This window comes from Suricata suricatta, chromosome 2 (genome assembly GCF_006229205.1).
Source record: "Suricata suricatta isolate VVHF042 chromosome 2, meerkat_22Aug2017_6uvM2_HiC, whole genome shotgun sequence".
Lineage (NCBI taxonomy): Eukaryota > Metazoa > Chordata > Mammalia > Carnivora > Herpestidae > Suricata > Suricata suricatta.
The window spans coordinates 109,468,808-109,493,082 of NC_043701.1; the positions used below are offsets into that span (position 1 = coordinate 109,468,808).

General features: G+C 46.2%; 1 protein-coding gene across 3 annotated transcripts in view; it reads left to right on the top strand.

The window, feature by feature from the left end:
- Nucleotides 1–24,275, top strand: part of EDARADD (EDAR associated death domain) — a 90,208-nt gene that overhangs the window by 28,551 nt on the left and 37,382 nt on the right. For all 3 annotated transcript variants that reach the window (XM_029931641.1, XM_029931639.1, XM_029931640.1), the window contains exons 2-4: nucleotides 4,613–4,671; nucleotides 8,445–8,484; nucleotides 20,320–20,378. In XM_029931641.1, coding sequence (XP_029787501.1) covers nucleotides 4,618–4,671; nucleotides 8,445–8,484; nucleotides 20,320–20,378 — 153 coding nt within the window. In that variant the 5' untranslated portion in view covers nucleotides 4,613–4,617. The remainder of the gene's footprint in view (nucleotides 1–4,612; nucleotides 4,672–8,444; nucleotides 8,485–20,319; nucleotides 20,379–24,275) is intronic.

Here is a 24,275-nt window from a genome sequence, read left to right on the forward strand (position 1 = left end):
GTTACTTTTGGCGGGACCCAATTACAACATTTAGGGTATCTTTGAAATTAACCAATTACAGAGCGAGTTCAGGGTCTTGTTTGGTGACTATGGGGTTAACTTCAACACTAGGTAACAGGGTCCTATCTAAAGTTCCCATCTGCAGGTCTCACCCTTAGGAATGTGGGGAGAGGTAGCTGGGCTTTCCTGATTGGATACCGCAAAGTGGTCCCTTTTGCCCCGGGTTAGGGTAATGTATAACCGCCTGATGGTTCTGGAGAGACTGACCTTAGACTTTCTAGCTTAGAGGGGAAACTTAAAGCCTGTCATGGCGTCTGTTTGGTTCAGACTCATGTTCTTACACTAGAACACATAGTGCTTTGGAGGAACGCTAGGTACCTGCATTTTGCACGTGGGAGGGACGTGAATTTGGGGTCCAGAGTAGACTGTGAGGGTTGAACTGAGTTCCCCCCAAAACATTGTCGCCATCCTGATCTCCACTACTTCAGAATGTGGCCTTATTTGGAAATAAGAGTCTTTACGGATGTAATCTACTTAAAATGAGGTCGTTAGAGTAGATCCTGACCTAACATCCTTATTAAAAGGGAAAATTCGAGATTTTCCCCCAGGGGAGCATGAACTTCTAGAACCCTGAAAGTAGTGGAAAATAGGCAGATTAAGACAAACTTTTTTTCAGTGTTTATTTTTGAGAGAGGCAGACAGAGCATGAGTGGGGGAGGGGCAGAGAGGGAGGGAGAGGCAGACTCTGAAGCAAGTTCCAGGCTCCGAGCTGTCAGCACAGAGCTAGATGCAGGGCTCAAACTCATGAACCAGGAGATAGTGACCTGAGCTGAAGTCAGATGCTTAACTAACCGAGCTGCCCAGACTCCCCCAAATGGGTAGATCTTGATGTCACAAAGTCTCAGATCCAAATTCTGGCCCTTCTATTACCCTGTGATTTTGGGCACACGGTATGTAAAAAGGGAGACACCAGCACCCCTCTCGGGGTTCCTGTGAGGACGCACTGAGCCTGGGGCTAAATCCCGCAGCACGGGCCGGGCACCAGGGAAGTGGAAGCTCTAATGGGAATTTCAGAGGAAGGAGCTGCGGACCATGGCTTCCTACGTCATAGTGACTTTAGCCTGAAGATGCTCTGTTGGCGGAGGGTGCCACCGCTCCTCACCGCTCATGGACCTTGAAAGCTGGAAGGACACGTGGAGGCTCTGTGTTCATCCCTGAATGTTACAGATTAGGAGCGTGAGGCCCAGAGAAAGAAGAAATGGTCGTGCAGCCTGCCTAGCTTGCTCTGAGAGCCAGGCCAGGTGTCCTGATGTCTCTGAGAGCCAGGCCAGGTGTCCTTCTCCAGGGCCAGGCTGCATCAGTTCACCACAGGCTTTCCTCATGCCTTTTGAGAGCTCTACAGAAGATGCTCATGTAAATTAAATATTGGTGCCATTAGTGAGATCCTTTTCGGTCAGTTGCCAGGTAACTTCAGCTGGTCTGTGCTTTGCCTAGAGTCCCCGATCCAGGAGAGTGGAGGGGGCTTTGGGAGGAAAAAACTGCCGAGAGAGCGGGGCTACAGCTGGGAGGAGGGGAAGGAAGGTCCCCCTGCAGCCCCGGCCTGAGCTCACATGGTACCTTTCTGTTTTGGCTCCTCCTGTGCCCCATGTCCCAGCTGCTGTCAGAGCCTTGCCTGGGGGCCCTGACTGCTGTTTTCTGGAGCTTATAAAAATAAACATTTTAATGCTTCTAAATAAGTGATTTGATTTTATACATTGTAATATTGTAAACATGCAGCTCCAAGGGCTCTCAGAAGTCCTTTAGGACCATTTCCTACTTTTGGACCAGCGTCAGAGAATCGGGATCAGCCCTCCTGCACATACCCTCCTCGGTGCACGCCGGTCCAGACCTTGCAAACACAGGTGGTCGAGTGCAAACCACAAGGACGCCCCGGGTGGGAGAAGGCACGATGTCAGGCAGGGCACGTTGGGCCCCACGTGGGCCTGGGTCTGTGTGCGCACTTGGCAATGATGCTCATAGAAGAACTTCCTCCACTGCCTGATCTACATCAGAGGCTCCAGTGAAGGTGATGACAGACCCGGACGTGCCTCTACTAAGGAGTCTGAACATGTCACCTTTCCCGATGATCCTTTCGCTTTGCTGCCGTGCACCCGAAAATGAGAAGCCTGAATTCCTTGTGCTCTTCCCATCAGAAATTCAGTTTAGTCTCAGAGATTTCAGACCAAAGCAAGAGACTTTGGGCCTCCAGACACGTGCCATCGTCCGCCTGGCTTTTCCTATTCACCTCAAAGCCTGTGAGACATGCTCATCCAGCCCGGGGGTTCCCAACCTCAGCCTGACCACAGTGTCCGTCACCTAGGGCCCTCCTTGCCCTCCTTAGGGCTGCAGGGAGGAAAGAGCTGAGGCCATAAGCACCTCCCGTGCGTGCTCGCTTTCTCGCTCTTGCTTGCTAGCCCTCAAAAAGTAAGTATTATCATCTGGGTACACTTTAGTGAAAATGAAATTGTTGAGGCTGTGAGAGGCGGGGAGGGAGGAAGGAGCTTGAGGTTTACTCAGTGACAACTTCTACCACCCTCTCACCAGCCAGGAACCAGAATGAAAAGAATGAAAAGGAAAAATTCAAAAACCAAACTCAGTGCGTCTGGCCAGACATCTCTGAAGTACACTAATGTGCCGTGTTCTTTCTCCCCTCTCAGCCTTCGCCATGCTGTTCCCTTGTCTAGAATGCTTTTCCCTCCTTTCTCCCGGCTAGCTTCACTTCATCCTTCCAGACCCAGCTGACCATTCCCCTGTGGGATCCTCTCCTGCCCCCACCACCGTGCACCCTATGCTGGGCGTGCAACTCTGCCTCTTGTTTCCATAGCATTCTGCACTTGTGTTTCTTAATGCCAAGGGCTCTGTATTATAATTGCTCATCACTTGGGCGGCAGCAGTTGTGAAAACTCAGGGTGGAATTAACAACACAGGTGCTCCTGTTTTCTTCACGTGGATTTAAATCCATATTTGAGTCTCTGTTCCCCTGGGCTGCCAGGAAATTACCTTTTAGTCCGAGTTGGGACCTGGCCCCCTCCTCAGGGTCACCCGGGAATCTGCGAGGATGATGTGGTGAGCTTGGAAAACTTGAGAGGGGCCTTGCATTCTTGGTATGTGTTTGTAGGCATTGCTGTCCTCGGGGTCTGAGCCTAAGACCCTTGCCATCCGGCAGCCCTCAATTTCTGTGCCAGACCCAAACCACGGGTGTCTGTGGGGGTGCTGGGAAGTCCCCTTGGAGCATTTGGGACCAGGGCACAGTCCCCACTCGCGAGGCAGCAGATGTCTGTCCTCTGCTCCGTGGGATGACACTTGAGAACGCTCTCCCCATTTGTCCCCACCCCTTTGGGCCATCTTGTTTAATCTCTCCAGTGATTAGGCTGTCATAAAACAAACAGCTGTTCCCTTCACACTGCTGCTCCTTTGGGCCCTTCAGCACCTGCCAGCCAAGCACGTGGGGAGAGCCCAGACACATCCTAGAAGGGAAACATCTAGGGAGAACAAACACAAATTATTATCTCAATAAATCATCTTGTGATGCTCATTTGGATCCCCAAAGGCATTACCTGGGTATGGTGCCTGGTCCACAGTGTACACTGGGGGGAAAAAATGAAAGTTGAATGTTGCTGACCCAAGGCTGCTACTTAGGGTTTCATAGGTGTGCACTGCACAAATCTAGAAGATGCCTTCCCACTCCCCCATTCAAACAGATCTGGTTCTTTATTAAGATAGTTTTCTGGCAGATGTCTGATGAAGTGTCTTGGAGAGAAGGAGCTTTTTTCTAATTTATGCAAATTCTTAAGATGTCATCGTGGCTTCAACTGAGACTTCTTTTTCTGTATTTCCTCATTCAATTCTTTAAATGCGACAAGTTGTAAATAAGCAAAACACTGGGAAATCAAAATCACTTTTTGTTTGATAATGATACTGGGAGGTGTTTCTGACTTTATTAATTTGTATAAACCACATCCAGATGCTTAGTTATTTCAAAATTATAAAAATGAGGGGTGTCAGGGTAACCCAGTCAGTTAAGCGGCTGACTTCAGCTCAGGTTATGATCTCACGGTTCATGGGTTCGAGACCCATATGCTCTGTGCTGACAGCTCGGAGCCTGCTTCGGATTCTGTGTCTTCCTCTCTCTCTGCCCCTCACCAGTGCATTCCCTCTCTCTGAAAAATAAATAAAACATTAAAAAGTTTAAAAAAAATAAATCACAAAGCGTAGGAAATGGAGAGACCCAGGAGTCAAAGTTATAATCAAATCCCATGTGCCACAGAGTCCTAAGAACCACGTCTGTGTGGCTCATGGCTGTTTGTAACTGAGTGTTGTAGATTTCTCCAAGTAAACTATCCCAAAATATGGTGTTTTTTTTTTTAAAAAAACAATAAAGTTTATTTGTCTTAATCTCTTTCTTGATGCGGTCTGATCCCATTCCTGCTGATTTTGTTTTCAGCAATGATTGAAAGTAAGTGTTTCTCACACCTGATTAGAGTGCTTTGCATTGCTCTGAAGACAGCTCTCCAAGGACACTTTTATGCTCTTAAATTAAATACTCTCCATTTTTTTGTGTTTCTCCCCACAGATCATATGGCAAAGGAGCCAGTGGAAGACACGGACCCTAGCACTTTACCCTTTAACGTGGTAGGTCACACACTTTACATTAATGGCGATAACTCTTGTTATTCCCTTTTCCTTTTTGTGCATTTTCATGGCTCAATATTTACATGAAGATCAGAAACCCCAGAGTAAGGTTTTCCTGAGATAAATTTCTTTATCACTGTGTTCTCTGTGACGTAGTAAACTTTGGGTTTCTCCAAGGCTAAAAATGGTGTTAGGTTCTGTTCGTGTTTGGCGCATACCAGAAGTGATCTGCTTACATTACATCCTGTCCTTGTACACTTGTCTATTCAATACTTATCTGTCCCCTTTTCACTTCCTCTTCTTCCAAATTCAAAATATGTGATTTGAGACTGAAGGAAACAGGGCTGCCTTCCAGTAACCGAGGGCTCCCCATTCACCAGGTAGGATTACACTGTTTGATTCACACGTGTTACTGCATTTAATCCCTGCAAAGGCCCTTTCAGGTAAGCGCTGCCCATCTTACAGATGAAAGACTGAGGCACAGAGGGTGAGGTTAAGTGGCCCAACTTGGGTCCCTGCCCTGCCTTCCCATAACCACTCTGTAGTTTGTCTACTGTTGGAGGTTTACTGAGGATTTCATACATCATTCTTCGTTTTCCAAATAAGCTGTGAGATAGTAGGACAGCTCTTTTCCACGCCCCCGTGCTGCAGAAGAAGCAATGAAAGTTAACTAATTTGTGTAAAACCACCCCAGCTGGAGCCCTGCTCTCCTGCGCAGTACTGCCTCTTGTTTTATGGCCGAATCAGTGCCTTTGGCAACATTTCATGTGTTATTTATGCCTCTAGTTAGTATGTGACACATTTTCTTGCTTGCTTCCTTCCCTCTTTTTTTCTTTCTTCCTTCTTCCCTTTCTTTTTCTTTCTTTCTTTCTTCCTCCCTCCTTGCCCGCCCCTCTCTCTCTCTCTTCTTTTCTTCTCTCAGCATTGGGAGGAGAGGAACTGCCCAGTCATGAACAATTCTGATGAACTAATTTAGTTTGAATGACATAAACGCACACAACAATGTAATTAAACCATGTAATTCAGTGAAATGTCTGTAAGTCTTCGGTGATCCACACGGCACCTCCGTGTCTCGAAGCCCTGACTTGTGTCTTTAGTCAGCATTGCAGTTTTCTAAGTGAGAACAGGAGATAGAGCTGGAGCCGCAGTGGAAATCAACATGAAAGTGTCCCCTGTCCCTGCGTTCTGTAAAGATGGGAAGTGAAGCGGCCGGGGGGATCTTTCCTGTCATACCCTGTGCTTGGTCCCTTATGAGAGCCCTCGGCTTCTCCATGGTGGTACTCAGTTGGTCCTTCGTCTCCCCTCCCCAACGCCTGACCTGTGCTGCCCTGGGATTCCTACTCTCTTCCCGACTCCTGGTCTCCCCTCTTGCCTTGGGTCACAGCTGCCTCTGATCACTTCTCCACACTGGCCCAGAGTGATTTTTCCAAGCCTTCCTGGGTCAGTTTGCTGGGGTGGCTGCAGCAGGGTGACCTGCGTGCCCCACGCTCTGGAGGTGAGAAGCCAAATCCAAGTGTTGGCAGGGCCATTTCCCCCCAAAACCAGTGGAGGAAAAATCCTTTCTCCTCTCTGTCAGTCTCTGTGGTTGTTGGCAACTCATGGTGGCCCTCGGCTTGTCGCTGCACCCCCTCTGTTCCCTCCCGGCATTGGCACATTCCTGAATTCCCCTGTGGGTCTGTGTCTCTGTGTCTCATCTCTTGTAAGGACAGTGCTCATCTCAGATTGAGAGTCTGCTCTACTCCAGTATGATCTCATCTTGACTAGTCCTGTATCTATAGTGATCCCATTTCTGAATGAGGTCACACTTGGAGGTACTGGGCATTAGGACTTTAACAGATCTTTTTTGGGGAGATGCCAATCAACCCATCACATGGCAGCTGCTCCCGGGATTAAGCCTATACTTTTCCAAGTGGCGGATGTGGTCCCCATGACCCACCCCATCTCAGCATCCCTCCTGGTGAGCCAGGCATGGGTAGCTATTTGCTGCTCCTGAAACACCCTATGCCTCCCCACCTTCCTATGATACCCATAACTTTGCTCCATCAGCGAGGAAACTCTCCCTGCTTCCTCACCTAATGAACTCCTGTACTTCTTCCTCTTCTCACTTCAAGCTTCCCTGCTCTGTCATGCTTTCTTTGCCTCACCCTGGGGTCCCCTTCTCCACAGCCCAGCCTCTACTTTGATTGCACTGTGCTGAAATTGTTTGCTTGTCTGAGTTTCTACAAGACTGTGTTGAACATTTTCCCACACAGTTGGATGGGCCAAGCTTCCCACACACCTAGAATGGCACCCATTAAATCATTCCACCTCACTTCCAGTTTCTTCCATGTCAGCTGGCTCCATTATATCGTACCCAGCCCTTTCCCCCTCCAGCGTGCGTCTCTGTTTCAGGCTGATGGGCTTTCCACACCTGTCACTCTTCCAGACCACCTGGACTTGCTCCTCTGTGTCCGCCATCTTTAATTACTGTGTTCCTTCCTCTTGGTCACCCGAGCTCTCGGGCGTTCTCCAGGCCTCGCTCGAACATCAGTCTCTCCAGGAAACCTGCATTTGCTCCAGCCTGTTCATTCATGCAGACTTCTGATAGGTGTTCAGTTAACACTGAGTCAAAAAATGGGGTTGCAAAGATCATAGTTCCTTCTCCAGAAACACTCCGAGTTTGTTCCAGGAAATATACAACTATGTACTTTAAAAACAGCCTGATAAATATAATAGGACAGGGGTATGTCCCATACTCTGGAGAACAGAGTATCAAGAAGAATTTAATCTGGAAGAAAACTTGACTTTTTAAGTTCTCCATGATTGATTGGTTGATTTCTTCTGTGGAAGAGAGTTCAAGGTTTCACTGTTCAGCTCCAAAGAAACTGCAAGGAAAGGGATCTAAGCCAAAATCTTTGGTTCCACATTCGTTTCTTCTTCTCCTCTGTCAGAAGAGGACATGTGTGAGACCTATAGGCAAGTTGGAAGGTGTAGCAGTTTTTTAAGGCTGGAGGGCATAGACCCAAAGACCCAGATGCAGAGTGGGAGCTGAGTAGGGGCCAGGGGGGCAGGATAGCTAGACTGGGCACATTCTCACTCTTCTCACGGAAGTCATCAGAGAATGACTACGTTCTTTAATTGGAAGTCAAAGTATCCAGAACGTTAGATATCTCCATGGAGGTACGAACAAAGACATATGTGATTGTAAGAGCCTTTGCTATTTTGGATTCCTTCCAGTGGACTTGCCCTCATCCAGGGCATTGAGGAACTGTGTATGGTCATGCATGATGAGTAGATCTTTGTGGATCTTTGTGTAGGTCGGCAGGGATACTTGGTTTTAGAATCCCGTCCCAGTCTACCAGGGACAGTGCTCTCCAGGAGTGATTACCACTAGGCACGCAGACTTATTGACCCAAATGAATATCACAGAAATGATGACAAGATATGGGTCTATCCCCACAATTCACGAAAACGTTCCTCAATTTTAAACTACAGGAAATAGGGGAAATAGCCCTGCAGAAAAGAGAGGAAGTGAGGTTTAGTGGTCAGAGCTAAGGAAATTGAGAAGGCTTATTCTGTCTCATGTTCCAACATTAACTTCTTGTCAACCTGGATTTCCTTTTTTATGAACTAAATAAAAATAAGCAATGGGTCAGGTCCGTTGATAAACCCACAGTTAGAAGCTTGCAAGCTTAAAATCATGACTTCCCCCCAACAAAGCTTTCTTTTTACTTTGATCTTACAGTTGACTACAGTGTTTAAAAATAACTCTTCTCTTTTGTTGGTTTCCACAGTCAGACAAATACCCCATTCAAGATACGGGACTCCCTAAAGGTATGTACAGTTATGATATAACTACTTGAACTTGTGATTAATTTAGTATCTTGAACAAAGCACCAGTCAAAGTAGTTTCTCATTATGTAAAAGTGTAAAACAGAAACATACTGATAAGTTAGCTGATGATTTGTTGACGATCTCTGGGCTGGATTTTCTTATTCAAATCTGTAAGTTATTTCATTAGAAATTATACATTGAATTCCTGTCATGTTTTTCACATGCATAAAATAAAGATAGGCAGGACTCTGGATTGCAAGTGACCGAAATCTAACTCACGTTAATTTTTAAAAAGGGAGGAGGGACATATTGGCTTAGGGTCTTTGGGTGCTGATGGGTCCAAGCATTTAAACGATGCTCTCAGGCTCAGCCTCTCTCTCTCTCATGGCTGTCTTCATCTGTGTTGGCTCCAGTTTTGGGTAGACTTTCCCTTCATGGTGGAAAGGTGGTCACCAATGTCCCTGGCTTTACACAGCGCCCCTCACGATGGCAGAGCAGGTGGGAGGGCTTTCCCCTAGCGCCCACATAATTCTGGGGATGACCGTCATATGGGAAGTTTGGGTCACGTGGCCATCTGGGAGTCAGCTGTTGCCATGAGGAGGATGGAGGAGGGCATTGGTAAGGTGTGAGCCTGGAGGTTGGGGAGGGGAGAGCGTCGTGTTAGTTCTGCCCAAACAACAGGAAGGAGGGTTCTCTTACTAGATAGAGGGGCAAAGGATGCTTGGCAGGCCCCAAAGCAGAAAACAAATGAACAGAACCCTCCCCTCCCAGAAACCTATCTTTTGTAATTCATAAGCTAACGTTTTAGGCACAGTACAGACGGGCCATTTTTCTGATTTCTCCCATGGGGCGGTCTGCAAAGCTGTATCTGTTATGCCAGTTGCCCGACTGGAACATTTACCTCGTGCTCTGCAGGCCACCCAGAGTGGGGGAGGTGGAGGGCTGTCAGATCTGACCAGCTTCAGAGATGGCGGGGGCCCCCAGCTTCCTGGAGGCCTAGGGCTTCCCAGCACCCACGAACATGGGTTTTCCTGGCAGTCTTTGTGACGGGGTGATCATAGGGTCACCAGACTGGAGAGTTGGGAGGGGCCTCCCTGCCAGGGTCCATCTGGGATTGAGTCTAGGGCTCTGCCAAGGCTCCTTTCCCGTCCATTCCTTATTTGCCAGACTCTTCTCCTTGCCCCCAGAAATTACACTGTTAGAGTTTCATTCCTTTTGCCCCCTGTGCGTGTCCTAGGCAGTGATGTAGGGAAAAGAGACTAAAGGGCAGGATTGAGTCCAAATCCTGGCTCTAGTAGGGGAGCCTTCTGGCAAGCTCCTTTCCCCTGTTGGTGAAGGACTTCTAAGTGTCCGCAATCCTCCAGATCGTGATTCGACTCTTTAGTTCAGCAAGAAGGTGGAAGGTGCAAGTCAGGCAGCCTGGGACAGATGGGAGGCTGCCTTGGGAGATGCTCCACAGACTTCAGTGTGCCGGGAAGAATCATCTGGGGGTGTGGGGGAGGCTCGCTTATAATGCAGATTCTGGGCCCTGCTGCTCTGAAGTCACAGTGTGGTAGGTCTGGGGTCAGGCCCAACACTTGTGTGTAATTGCACACCTGAGTGGTTGGGATGCAGACCTCACCTCAGGAGCCTGCCTGGGGCACCTGGTGGCTCAGTTGGTTGAGCAATGACTCTTGATTTCAACTCAGGTCATGATCCCAGGGTTGTGGGATCGAGCCCTGTGTCAGACTCCCCACTGCCCCTCTCCCTCTCCCCTTTGCCCCTCTTTCCGGTGCTTGCTCTGTCTCTCTCTGTCTCTCTCTCTCAAAAAATAAATATATAGAGCCTGCCTAAGATGTTTCAAGGATTTGTTGTTCCATCAGGGAGGCACATTGACAAGAGAACAGAACTGAAGCCAGACCACCACCTGCTGGGCTCTGAGTGCCCTCAGCACGTGACTCTACATCCCCGGGTCTTGGTTACCTGTCTAGTGTAGGGAAGACAGTGTTATCATCCCCTTCCCATGGTGCTTGTGAGAATTCAGTGAAATGGGGAGCCGCTGAGGGGCTCCTTCGATTGAGCGTCTGCCTTGGGCTCAGGTCATTATCTCACAGTCCTTGGGTTCAAGCCCCGTGCTGGCTCTGTGCTGACAGCTCGGAGCCTGAAGCCTGCTTTGAATTCTGTGTTTCCGTTGCTCTTTGCCCCTTCCCTGCTCATGCTCCATGTCTCTCTCTCTCTCAAAAATAAACAAACATTTTTTAAAAAAATGAGTCAGAAAGTGCCTGGCACAGGTGAGCATCAGATGGTGGAGGAAAATCTGGCACAAAGAAGTATGAAAAATCAGGGTCGAGGATGCTTTTCTAGGCCATGGCACTAGTAGTTTGAGAGCCACTGAGCTGCAGTGACTCTGGGAATGCAGCATCATGGTTCCATCTGTCTAAAGATCTTTCTTAACACCCTTAAACATGACTTCCTGTTTTGGAAAAAGAAAAAAAAAAAAAGACTGGTTGCTTAGCAACCTAATACTACAGTAACTGTACTATTGGGTTTCTCCTAAAACTTGAGTTTAACAAAACCTTAATTAAAATGGTAATAAGTTTACAAGTAACATGACTGTGAAAAACACCGTTGTAAGAAATGTGACTAGATCTTTCTTCTATTCTTATTCATGGAGAACAATATTATGTATTATTATTATTTTAATTTCAGACCGAGAGAGCAAACATGCAGGTGCGAGCGGGGGAGAGGGGCAGAGTGAGAGAGAACCATAATCAGGCTCTTAGCAAAGAGCCCAATGCAGCAAGGCTTAATCCCATGAACTAGGGTCATGATCTGGGCCAAAATCAAGAGTTAGATGAATTGGACACTCAATCAACTGAGCCGCCCAGGTGCCTGAAAAGCAATATTATTAAGCACGTATTTTCTCATCTCCAAAGAAACACGTCATCTTATACTTAATGTCCAGAAGTTTAAACACTTATTCCAATGTTTATATTCAATAATATCTATGATTTAAAAACTGCTAGTATTTAAAGAAAAAATTTTTAACATTTATTTTTGAGAGAGAGAGAGAACAAGTTAGAGTGCGAACAGAGGAGGGTCAGAAAGAGACAGAGACACAGAATCTGAAGCAGGCTCCAGGCTCTGAGCTGTCAGCATAGAGCCTGATGTGGGGCTCGAACCCATGAACCATGAGATCATGACCTGAGCCCAAGTCAGACATTTAACTGGCTGAGTCATCCAGGTGCCCCTGCTAGTATTTTTTTAAACATACCGGTGGGGCCAATATAATCATTAAACATATATGGTACTTTTCTCACTGTAAATGTTTTTAGCAAAAGAAAATCCATATAAATCAGAGACATTTATAGATTTTAAATGCAATCTAATGAAGTCCAGAGTCGGACTCACAACATTTAAGTGAACTTGAGGGGGTCCTGCTTTATTTAACAGAGGATTTATCTGTAATTAGCTTGAACAATTTCCATATGGTTAAAAAGTCTTTAAAATTTATTTTCTTAGGCAGATTCAGTATGTTTTATAAAACCTTTATTATACGTCTAGTGTATTCCTACTTGTATTCATGGGAAAACTTTCTTCACACAGTCCAGACCAGAGTGGTTCTGAATAATGTGGTTTTACCGTAAATCAACTGTGGAAATCTGGTGTGATTTCAGTGATCAGCATGTTTTTGAGATGAAACATGTTGTTTAACTTGTGTTCTTATCAGGAACAAATGTGCAGCTTCTGCCTCCCCTGATTTTAGAGATTTCAGGGGATTCATTCTCTCGGGGTTCATCTGTCAGGCCTCTTTTATGAGAGCTTTTCTGGGAGAGTCTGCAGGCACTAAACTCAAGACTAATATAAGAGTGAGACTTACTTTATTAAAATAATTTTTCATTTCAGTATAGTTGACACATTAGTTTTAGGTATACATCACAGTGCATAAGAGTGGGGGGTGTCCTCAAAAAATTAAAAATTGAGGTACCATATGATCCAGTAATTCCAGTACTGAGTATTTACCCAGAGAAAATGAAAATACAGATTCAAAAATATCTATGCACTCTTATGTTTATTGCAACGTTATTTACAATAGTCAAGATATGGAAGCAACCCAAGTATCCATTGACAGATGAATGGATAAGGAAGGTGTGTGTGTGTGTGTGTGTGTGTGTGTATGGATAAAGTGGAATATTAATACAGCCATCAAAAGGTTGATATTGTATGGCTTATGATGTGAGTGAGGCTTATTTTATATCACAGAGTTCCTGATATCTTGTAGAAACTGCTGGCTTAAGTATTCTGAAGGGAATGTGACTCTTCACATTTTGAGAGAAAATGTGTTTGGAAAGAGAATTTTGATTTTTGAGTCACTATTCCCAGCGAGGGGAAATTGCACATAAATACATCATAAGCCAAGCTTTTATCATTTTTTTCTGTGTATTACTGCTCTTTTCTCTTATTTAAGATATTTTATGGTTAATTTTAAGCTAAAGAGAAGTAAACAAGCTAATTCTGTTGTTACCGAATTTGAGGAATTTGAACTCAAGCGTCGATGGTATTTGGGGACCTTTTAGAACAATTTGTTAACTAAAGACAGAAGTAGTGGTTCCACTTGAAAACATTAGGAAAAAATAAACAAATGTGAAGGAATTCGCTAAAATAAATCAGAAGGAAAAATGTTTGTCCTAGGGGCTCCTGGGGGGCTCAGTTGGTTAAGTGTCCAGCTCTTCATTTCGGCCCGGGTCATGATCTCACGGTGTGTGAGCTGGAGCCCCGAGTCCGGTTCTGCGCTCGCAGTGCGCAGCCTGCTTGGATTCTCTCTCTTCTCTCTCCTACGCGTGTTCTCAAAATAAACATAAAAAAAAATGTTTGCCTTAAAACTAGCAAGCCAGTACACCGCATTTTATATGATTTCTCACCTCATTAGATGGACAGCATTTTGCTGATAGGCTTCCTGTTCCGCTAGGAAACTAAGCACCCCCTGCCTGCATGATATGCCGTGTCTTGGTCCTGCTTAATCATAAATTCATTTGCTCCCACTCGTCCTCCACTGGAACTCTGTTGGGAACCTCCTGTTACAGTACATTCCCAAATCAATCCCCCTCCCCCAGGGCGTGATTGGAATACCAAGGTGACCACCCTGCCCGTTGTTTTTCCCTGTTGTGGAGGGCAGAGAGGAGCGAGAGGGATAGGACCATGGGCATGTTGGGGTGCACCGCTTCACAAAAGTAACTACTGAAATTCACGTTGTCATCCCACCAGGGGAGCAGCCATGTCTTACAAAGACGCTGGGTTGGCACTTACGACACTAGCCATTCTGAGGCTCAGTGTGACTGAAATCACGTGTTCGTGGCTCTCTGCCGGAGGTGCATCAGAATCTGTGGGTTGCCTGTAGGGTGTCAGGCTCTCTGGGACCCCTGAGATTCTGGGTAAGGAAGTTCTGGTGTAGAGCCCAGGAATCTGCATTGTTAACAAGCCCCAGAGGTACTTCATTCAGGTGTCAGAACGCTGGAGGTGACCCTGAGAAGCCCAAGCCGAGGCAAGATCTCTGATGCTTTCCCTTTGAAAGATAACACACAGAATCTTAGTTAAAAAAAAAAAAAAACCAACCCATGATTTTAGTTTAAATTTCTCAGATAGGGGTGCCTGGGTGGCTGAGTCAGTTGAGCATCAGCTTCTGCTCAGGTCATGACCTCATGGTTCCTTGAGTTTGAACCCCAAGTCGGGATCTCCGCTGACAGCTCAGAGCCTGGAGCCTGCTTCGGATTCTGGGTCTCCTTTCTTTTCTCTGCCCCTCTCCAACTCATGCTGTCTCTCTCAAAAATGAATAAACATTTATTTTCAAAAACCTACAGATAAATGAATACATTTCTCAGATTCTACTATAAGGGGAAAGATTGTCCTTTTCCCTCGCGGGAATTGTGCAGGAGGCAGTGAATGCGTTAGCCCCTTGTGTGAACAAATCCAGCAGCCTGGCACTTAATAGGTGAATGAATGTTACTGTAAAGAAATGACTCAATCACTCTCTCATTCGGTCTTAGCTGTTGGACCCTGATAACTGATTCTTTATTTAAACCTTTGTAACTAAAAATCAACACAGACCTTTCTTTCATAACGTACTGTACTTCTGTCAACTTTCAAGTTTAGCATGCAGGAACGAATTCTGTAGTTCAAGATTAAAATCCGATGGACCCCAATCAGTTTTAACACACCTGTGCTATCTTCCCCGTAACTGGGGAGCTGTGAACTTAACACCTGTGTCAGACGACCCTGAGCATGGAGGTTCCTTACCAAAGTGCATTTTTTGAAAGGTGTTATAACGTTTCACATGCACATCAGGTCCCATTGATTTTTGCTGGCACCTCCCACTTAGACAATAGAGCCTTGACTTTTAGGAGCCTGAGCTCTCCAGACAAGTATAATCCCACTCTGTGCTAATCTGAGAGGTTGAGTAAAATGTCAGACAGACTAATGAGCACAGAGGAATTTGTTGTGATGTTAACCAGAGGGGAATGGCTCTGGAGTGCCTCTTATTCACCCCCTGGGGAGGGAGGGATCCTGCCCTGGGGTTATGGGGAAGGCCACACCTGCCTGACACTGGACAGATGAGGTCAACAGGAGTCATACTCACAGCCTGGGGTAAGGGGACACATGCAGGGTCACATCCCATGGGGCTGCCCTCGGGAATAGAGGGAGCCACCGGGGCCTGAAGGCAGTAAGAGTGACAGTTACCACAGGAGGTAGCTTCGCTGGTTCCCCAGGGAGGGTGTGACAGGCTCATCTGAGTGATTCAGTGGCCGGGAGCTGAAACTCAGCGCTCAGGGGTGAGTAGGAACCACGCCTGGTGTCTAGCTAGGGCGCCTGGTCCATGGAGCAGCGTGCGGAAGGCTTGCACCCTGGCCATTTGAGGGCCTCCTGATTTTTACCAGATAACAAGGCAGTGCTAATATTGAGTCTTTGTCTTTTCTATCACAGTTGACTCCATGAGAACCTTGACGTGAATTTAAATCTTAGTGATGATTGGGACTTAGAGGGTAGAGAAGGGCCTCCCTAGAAAGCACACAAGACACTCATCAAGAGAGTGGTATGTGGTATGGCACTGGTATAGTGAGGGCATGTTCCCAGAGAGCATGAATTTAGATAGCCAGTGCCAGGTCGCCTGGGTGACTCAGTCAGTTGAATGTCTGACTTCAGCTCAGGTCATGATCTGACAGCTCATGGGTTCGAGCCCCGCCTCAGGCTCTGTGCTGACAGCTCAGAGCCTGGAACCTGCTTCTGATTCTGTGTCTCCTTACCTCTCTCCCTCCCTTTCGCTCTCTTCCCCTCCCCCACTTGCTCTCTGTCTCTCAAAAATAAATCAATATTTAAAAAAAAATTTTTAGATAACTGATGCCTGTGGCAATTGGAAAGAGCTCTATCTGCACTTTGCAACTAAAACAGGAATTCTGTGAGGAGCTCATCATCCCTTTCAATTCACCCTGTTGCCTAGAGAGTAAATGGAAATTCTGTGCAGTGGCTTCTTTTGGAGCCAGGCATTGTGTTCTGAGAAGTGAAATGAATGTCTTGGTCACCAGCAGTAATGTCTAGAACTACAATGGGGATAGAGAATATTCTAGTGAGGCCTTATGTAGTGGCCTTACTATGTGTGGAGACATCTGTTACCTTGATAAATCTTCTCTTCATCTGTGAAGCAAGAGATTCCCACAGTTCTAAATCAAAGTGCTCAGGTCTTAAGCAGCAGTTCAAGAGTGTGTATTTAAAAAAAAAAAAAAAAAAGTACCGATGGGGCCGTTTGTTGGGCCATTTGCCAGGGCATCCAGCACTAAGGTGACCAGCTGGTCTGGCAGTCTTTTATCAGGGACACGCTGACTAAGGGCTGGAAAGCGTAACTATGCATGAGCTCCATCACGTATGATGGTGGTGATATCACCTATAAAATGTCCAAACTCCCACTTTGTTCTCCTGATTGATCTGAAGGGCTCCCCAGCTAGCCAAGGAATGTGAGAAGGGTGACTTTTCCCAGCACCCAGGCATCTGCAGAGAGCCTGAGGATAGCAGAGGTCACGCCCTCCTATGGGTGGAATATGCCAGAAGGCTCATGTTTGGCTCTCCTCAGTAGCAACGAGGTCTCAGTAGCCTTCTCTCGATTGTACGGAGCTGCTTCCGTGACCCAAGGCACGATGGACAGCAGGGTATGGAGGCTTACAGGTGCAGGGTCAGTGAGAGCCTCTACTTCCGGAAGAGCCCAGCACACGCCCAGCAGTCGCTGGCCTGCCAGTGTGTAGACAGAAGGGTCTAGCAGGGCAGTTTCATGATCAGAAGCACATAGACAGTGTATGGCTGTCATGGGTTGGTCCAGAGACTTGAGGGAGGATATGAGGAGGTCGTTTAAACCCTTACAGTGAAGGGGTCTCTGAGAATGTGTGCTGTAGGCTTTTGTTAGACCTAGCCAAATTTATGGTGGAGCAGTTTGCGAGCGACTGTCAGTGAGAATAAGTAAGATATGTAAATGAGGAATACACTGTCTCCAGAACTCCCCCCACACTAGATGTTGGACTTGTATTAACTTGTATTAGGCACTGAGAGGGTCCATAACTCTTTATTTTTTATTTTATTTGAGAGAAAACGAGCAGAGGAGGGGCAGGGGGGGAGAGAGAGAATGAGAGAGTCCTAAGCAGGCTCCACGCTCAGCACAGAGCATGATGGGAGGTCCCATGACTCTGGGACCGTGACCTGAGCCGAAATCAAGAGTCAGACACTCAACCAACTGAGCCACCCAGGCATCCCTTAAAGTTTTGTTTTTGTTTTTTATTTTCGTAACTTAAAAAAAATTTTTTTAACATTTTTTTTTTTTTTGAGAGACAGAGACAGAACATGAGTGGGGGAAGAGCAGAGAGAGAGAGGGAGATACGCAATCCAAAACAGGTTCCAGGCTGTGAGCTGTGAACACAGAGCCCGACATGGGGCTTGAACTCACAAATCATGAGATCATGACCTGAGACGGAGTCGGATGCTCAACCGACTGAGGCACCCAGGTGCCTGATTTTAATAACTCTTTATTGACTGTGTCAGAGATGGAGCAGCCCTTAGTTTACCCAAAGATTCTCAGGAATTTAACCACGGTGGTAGGGCCGTGCACTGTGTGGGGGCCAATGTCCTGTTCCCTTTCTGGGAGCTCTTTTGTGAATATGTGTGTGGCTTGCATGAATATGTCAAATGGATATCCTTGGAGGAGGATATCATACATGTAGTGGCATACCCATGATCTTGCAGAAGGTTGGGTACAGTTAAGAGCTTGCTTGCAAAGCAGGGCCAAGGTGTGGTAGGGCCAGGATGTTAGGTACCCTGGATGTAGCCTAGTCACCATGTATGGGTGCCTTTGGAGATGAAGGCATGTGGCACCAGAGAGGATGCTAAAATAGACACTGAACAGAACTTATTGGCCAAATCAGTAACAGCCAGATATTTATTAGTGGCTGATGGGATGGAGTCAGTAATGTATTTATTTATTTAAAAAAAATTTTAATGTTTATTTATTATTGAGACAGAGAGAAACAGAATATGAGTAAGGGAGGGGCAGAGAGAGAGGGAGACACAGAATCCGAAGCAGGCTCCAGGCTCTGAGCTGTCAGCACAGAGCCTGATGTGGGGCTCGAACTCATGAACCATGAGATCATGATCTGAGCTGAAGTCGGATGCTTAACCAACTGAGCCACCCAGGCACTTCAAGGAGTCAGTAATTTAAAACAATACTGGGCACTAGGTCTGGGGCCTTCATGGATGGGACCACTGGATTAAGGTCACGGTAGTGTACTGTGGGGTGTCATTCATTTTCTTTCAGATTTTAGAATGGGCCAGATTCAGCTGTTAAATGGAGATGCAGCAGATAATCTGCCCTTCACTCTTTAGGTTTTATACAGTACGTTTGATCTTTGAAGGTCCTGTTTATTTCCGTGGGGCCATATTAGGTATTTGAACTGACAGGTCCACGGGGTCCCAATTTGTGCAAATCAATTTCTAACTGTAAAGATTTCATTTAATATTAATTTGTTGGGTTGGAGCCACCATGCCCACAGAGGGGTAATCTAATGCAATGAATGGGTGCTGTGGCCATGGGAAAAGGAGGCAAAACAGTAGTTCTTTTGGTGAGGGTGAGTCCTGCCTATTTGTCCTCTATTTCACATTCAGGAACTCTCCCAGGATTATGTGGGGCCCTCGTGTTTACAGGTCCTGGAGTCTCCATGTGTAACTGTAATTGGAGCCCCAGGACTGATGAAGTCCTTGAGGGTTTGCTGGTTGTAAAGTCAAGTTCATTCAGAACCGACCTTGTCAGGTACAGAGGAATCAGCCCTCTCTTACTTGCTGGCTGCATACATTATGTTAGTAAGTGTTGGATTTCTCATCAGGTCAAACCATGGACCTCTGCTTGTAGTTCTTTGTTCCTTTCTTCTCCCCAGTGTCCAAGTTGCTTTCCGTCTTTCTTTCATTTCCCGCCCCCTTTTCTTTTTGCGTCACTGGATAAACTCTGGGGACTGGTAGGTGGGGGAATCCTCTGTTGCGCTCGTATTTCTGCATTTCCTCCTCCACAGAGCCTCAAATCAGTACCATCGGGGTTGGGGCCCTCCTTGGGCAGCAATTGCTTTCCTCTGGTGTCAGGACCCCAGGCTTGCGTCAGGATTGAGCTGACCTCATGCTGTGCCACAGGGGTGCTGTGGGGGTGCTGCGGAGTTCCCCTCTAACTCCAACCATCAGGGTGCTCCTTGCAGCCAGGCAGAGGCAGACAATGAACTGAACCCGAGCCTGGCTGCAGCCCTGGCTTTCTTTGTTTTGTTTGTGCTTCCGTACAGGTTCCCTGAGGGTATTTCTGCTTGTCCCTCTATAAAGGCTCAGCATTCACTTTCTCTGATCATTCAGGGTGCAGACTTTCTGGGGGTTTACGGGGAGAGGCTTGGAGGCTGACGGCCCACCTGTCGGGGAGCCGTCTCTTCTTCCAGGGAACGCCAGTCATTTTGCCTGGGGCTGTGTCCACCTCCAGTAAGGTCGTAGTGTTTATGAGTCTGGTGGGGACCATCAGACCTGTGACTGCAGGATCAGTGTCGGGTGTCCCATAAGCAGCTGCGCGGAGCCCAGGCGCACTGGCTCAGGGGTGGGGTCCTTAGAGCTCACTTGCCCCATCAGTGGAACCTGATGGCACATCACACGGGGGTATAGTCAGCTAATGACAGTGTTCACCTTGGGGATGAGGACATTTTAGGTGAGAGGAGAGGACAAACAGCGAATGAAGCCAACACACGACACTGCGTAGGCCAAAGTGCAAGTCGGCTGGGGATTGGCGGTTCGGTCCCAGGCAGCCTCTCCCACTCCGGGGACATTAGTTACGTCTCATACGTGGCTCCCATAGTGGTTGAGTCATGCTGTTCACGAGGCCAGCTGTTGGGAGCCCCTCCTGTTCACCCCACCGGTGAGGGAGGGATCCCGCCAGGGTTATGGGGAAGGCCACACCTGCCTGACACTGGACAGATGAGGTCAACAGGAGTCACTTGGACTCACAGCCTGGGGGAGGGGGCCACACCAGGGTCACATCCCATGGGACTGCCCTTGGGGCGAGCCACCAGGGGCAGTAAGCAGTAAGGGTGACAGTTGCAAGAGGAGGTAGCATTCCTGCTTCCCCAGGGAGGATGTGACCAGCTTGTCTGAGTGATTCAGTGGCCGGGAGTGGACACAGTCCTCAGGGGTAAGTAGGGACCATGCTGACCAGACGTCAGAGTGACACACAGCCTGAGTCCCAGTTGCAGGCCTCATCCTGCAGAGCGTGCCCTTTCCTTATCAAGCTTTGTGTCTTTCCACCCCCAGGTGAGGATCGCGATCCAGTGACTTTGAACGGCCCGACAAATTCCGACGTGCGACCTCAGGTAAGAATCATTTCGGTTATATTTTCGCCCCTGGGTATGTGCTAATCCAACTGGAAAGTCTTAGAGATTCTCTTCCAGAGCTTTGAAAGAAGAGGATTTCGAGGTAATAAAGTAAGCCTGGAGATAATCTTTAAGCATCCCAGTTGAACGACCAGTATCACCAAAACTCCTGTGACTGTCAGTCCTTTGTTCCTTTAATCCATTCTTTGAAATGAATATTTAACTATATGCTAAACACGGGCCATCAGTGTTTGTTAAGCCACAACCAAACTGGGTAGTCCCCTGCCATTTTTGTCACGGTTTTTTATGAAACTTTTGCTTTTTTCAGATACCAGAAGTCAAACTTGACCACATCATTTTTATTGCCTTTTTTCCAAAAAGCAAATCCATGTGTTGCTTTCTGATTATAAAAGAATGTTCTTTTAAACTTCAAACGGGACAGAAATGTACCCTAAAATTGAGAATTGCCTGTCAGTCCCCTGTTCACCTTCTGAGGTACATCCTTCCAGAAGCTTCCTTGGGTCACCGTGTTTCAGTCACTTCTGGTACCGTCCAGTCCATTTCTTTCCACTCGCTCAGAGCTTATTAGCCAAATTGCACAATGCTTCACAGCTGCCGAACTATATTTAGAGTGTCAAGTGTCTCAAAACGCCTGTCTTCCTCACGAAGGGCTGGTTCGGTCCTGCCCGTTCTGTAACACCAAGTTAATTCTTCGCCAGACAAATTGGAAGTTTTGTTTAGGCTTGTTTGTCAAATGTCAGTCTGTCATACGTTATTAATAGTGACGCTCCTGGATAGCCAAATCGCTTTTGCAGTAAAGCAGAGTTGTAGAGTAGTTGATAAAACAGTCCATTTTATTCACATATAGCTCTCTTGAAAGTGCTCAGTGACACTCCTTTTAACTCTGGTTTGGGGCTCTTAGTCACCCGCTGTGAATAACATATACTTATTAATTTTTGGTAATTTTTTAATGTTTATTTATTTTTGAAGGAGAGAGAGAGAGAGAGAGAATGGGGGGTGGGGGCAGAGAGAGAGGGAGGCACAGACTCTGAAGCAGGCTCCAGGCTCTGAGCTGTCAGCACAGAGGCTGACGTGGGGCTCGAACTCATGAACCGCGTGATCATGACCTGAGCTGAAGTCGAATGCTTTACAGGCCACCCAGGTGCCCCTCATATTCTTATTTATTAATCCTCAGCATTTTCCTTGGAATTACAATCTAAGGATTGACTTTGGCACTGACTACATTTAAACAACTTTAGTAAAGCCAACGTATGAAATGTTCTTTTCTTGCACTCCTTAATTTGTTTGGCAAAGTTTTGCTCCTCACGTGTTTTGTAACATGATACAGACTCCCGTGAAGTTATAAGAATGTTGTTTGTTTAGCTTGCTTTTAGGGATTTTCCAAAACCAGTTAAGATTAGGTATAGAATATACCTTAGGATGCTGTTCACTAATTTTTTTTTTTAATTTTAGTGTCCTAGTTTCTGTGGCTATATGAAGTAAAGATAATCCTAAAAGATGAAAAATAGATTTATCAACAAATAAAAAGGGAAGAAACCTATTTAAGGTGTTTTTTTTTAATTTTTCAGTTCTTTTTTAAGGAGAATGTCTTCTATTCCTGTGAAAAGTAGGACTGTGCCTTGCTACTTTGATTAGTTAGTTATTTGTGTAATCTATAGGATCTGTTCTAACTGCTAGATATCCAGAAGGATTCTTTGAAACCAACTTGGCAAGTAAAACAAAGAAAACTCACTCAGGGAGAGTGAGTTTGTTTGTTTTTAAAAAAAACAAAAACCCTCATACTCCATTTTCTAGAGCTCAGACTTAAAATTTTTTTTAATGTTTATTCATTTTTAGAGAGAGAGAGAGTGAGCACGAGTGGAGGAGGGGTAGAGAGAGAAGGAGACACAGATTCAGAATCAGGTTCCAGGCTCCGAGCTGTCAGCACAGAGCCCAACACGGGGCTTGAACTCACAAACTGCGAGATCATGACCTGAGCAGAAGTCAGACGCTTAACCGACTGAGCCACTCAGGTGCCCCTCTGGAGTTCAGACTTTACAAGCAAACTAAAAATATGCTCTTTAGAATATTTAACACTTGTTATGTTCCTGCTTTTTGTCATTTTAAAGCTAAAACCCATCTCTAGCAAGAGTGCCTCCTTTGAATGATACAGAGGGAAAACAGTGTCTGACATCTTAGACAAAACTTCGTAATAAAGAATCCTTTATTTTAGGGACTTAAAATCGCTACTTATCTACTAGATCCTGTCCTACTTCTGCAGTGTGTCTCAAGTGGCGTGTGTTGAGCATACGATCAGAGCCCAGATCTGGACTGGGTGTTCTTGGATGTAAGAGAAAGTAGGAGGGGGAGGGACAAGGGAAAACCCCAGCGGGGCTTACGGACTTGCTGCAGAAGCAGGTGTGCACACATTAGATTCTATCTGTGGGGGTGCTTCCCAGGGTTTAAAAATTTCCATGGAACAAGGGGCGCCCAGGTGGCTCACTTAGCTGAGTGTCTGACTTTGGCTCAGGTCATGATCTCACCATTCGTGAGTTCAAGCCCCGCGTTGGGCTCTGTGCTGACAGCTCAGAGCCTGGAGCCTGCTTCGGATTCTCTGTCTCCCTCTCTCTCTGCCCCTCCCCGACTTGTGGTCTGTTTCTCTCTTTCTCGGTCTCTCTCAAAAATAAACAAACATTAAAAAAAATTTTTTTAACTTTCCATGGAACTTTATGTTCAAGAAAACATTCCTCAGAACTTTTATGAAACCATAAAGTTTCAGCTACATTAACAACATACACAACCGTATAGCAAATGATAGTGAAAGCAAAATGTGTTCCAGTTTATAGCCAATGATCCCTGCCCAGAGGAGACTGAAGTGATAATAAAAATAATAAATATCTAGGTGCTATCTTGGAGTTCGAGGTTATAGAAAGAATGACATTTTTCTCTATTTATGTTATTTGGTTTTACCAAACTAAAGGGTTTTTTTCTTTTTTCTTTCTCTTTTTTTAAGTTTTAGAAACCACATGAAAGTCCTGAGTTAGTTAGTTGTGATGGAAGTATCATGCTAACATCAGATGTTAATAATAAAGAAAATCGAGTGTAGGACATATAGGACTTCTCTCTACTATCTTCTCAAGTTATCTGTAATTCTCAAACTATTCTAAAATAAAAATGTATTTTAAAAACCACACTAAGTAAAATTTGGAATGTAGAAAAATGAGAAAACTCGTTCCCAATTCCACTGCTCTAATATAACCATTTTTTTGCCATTTGGATATATTCCCTTATACTTTTTTTTATATGAGTAATTACAGAACTGTCAATGAGGTTCACTTTTCTTGTATCACAAACATTTTTTGTTTATTTATTTTATTTTGAGAGAGAGAGAGAGAAAGAGAGGGAGAAAGAATGCCAAGCAGGCGCCACACCCTCTGCCTGATGCAGGGCTCGAACCCATGAACTGTGAGATCATGACCTGAGCTGAAGTTGGACACTCAGTCGACTGAGCCATCCAGGCGCCCCTGTCTCACAAACATTTTATCCTTTTGCTACATGGCCTTGCCAGCAGTTTGAATGGGTCCACAGTATGACCGTCTCTGACACGGAAGTAGATTCTAGGGTGCGTGTAAGGGCAGGGTGAGCGCCTCCCCCTGCCAAGGGAATGGCATGTATCCATGCTCTGAGGAAAGAGCCGCTGACAGACACTTTGTCTGGAGCTGAAATATTAGGAGATCCTAGGTGATAGGACTAGGGGATGTGTTGGAGCCAGCGCCCCAGAGCCTTGAATGCCAGGCACAGTTCAGTAGAAATTATTGGGGGTTGTAAGTGGTGGCCATATGACCACACCTGGGACCCCAGGGGGACTGGAGCGAAGAGGAGGGTAAATTTTAAGCC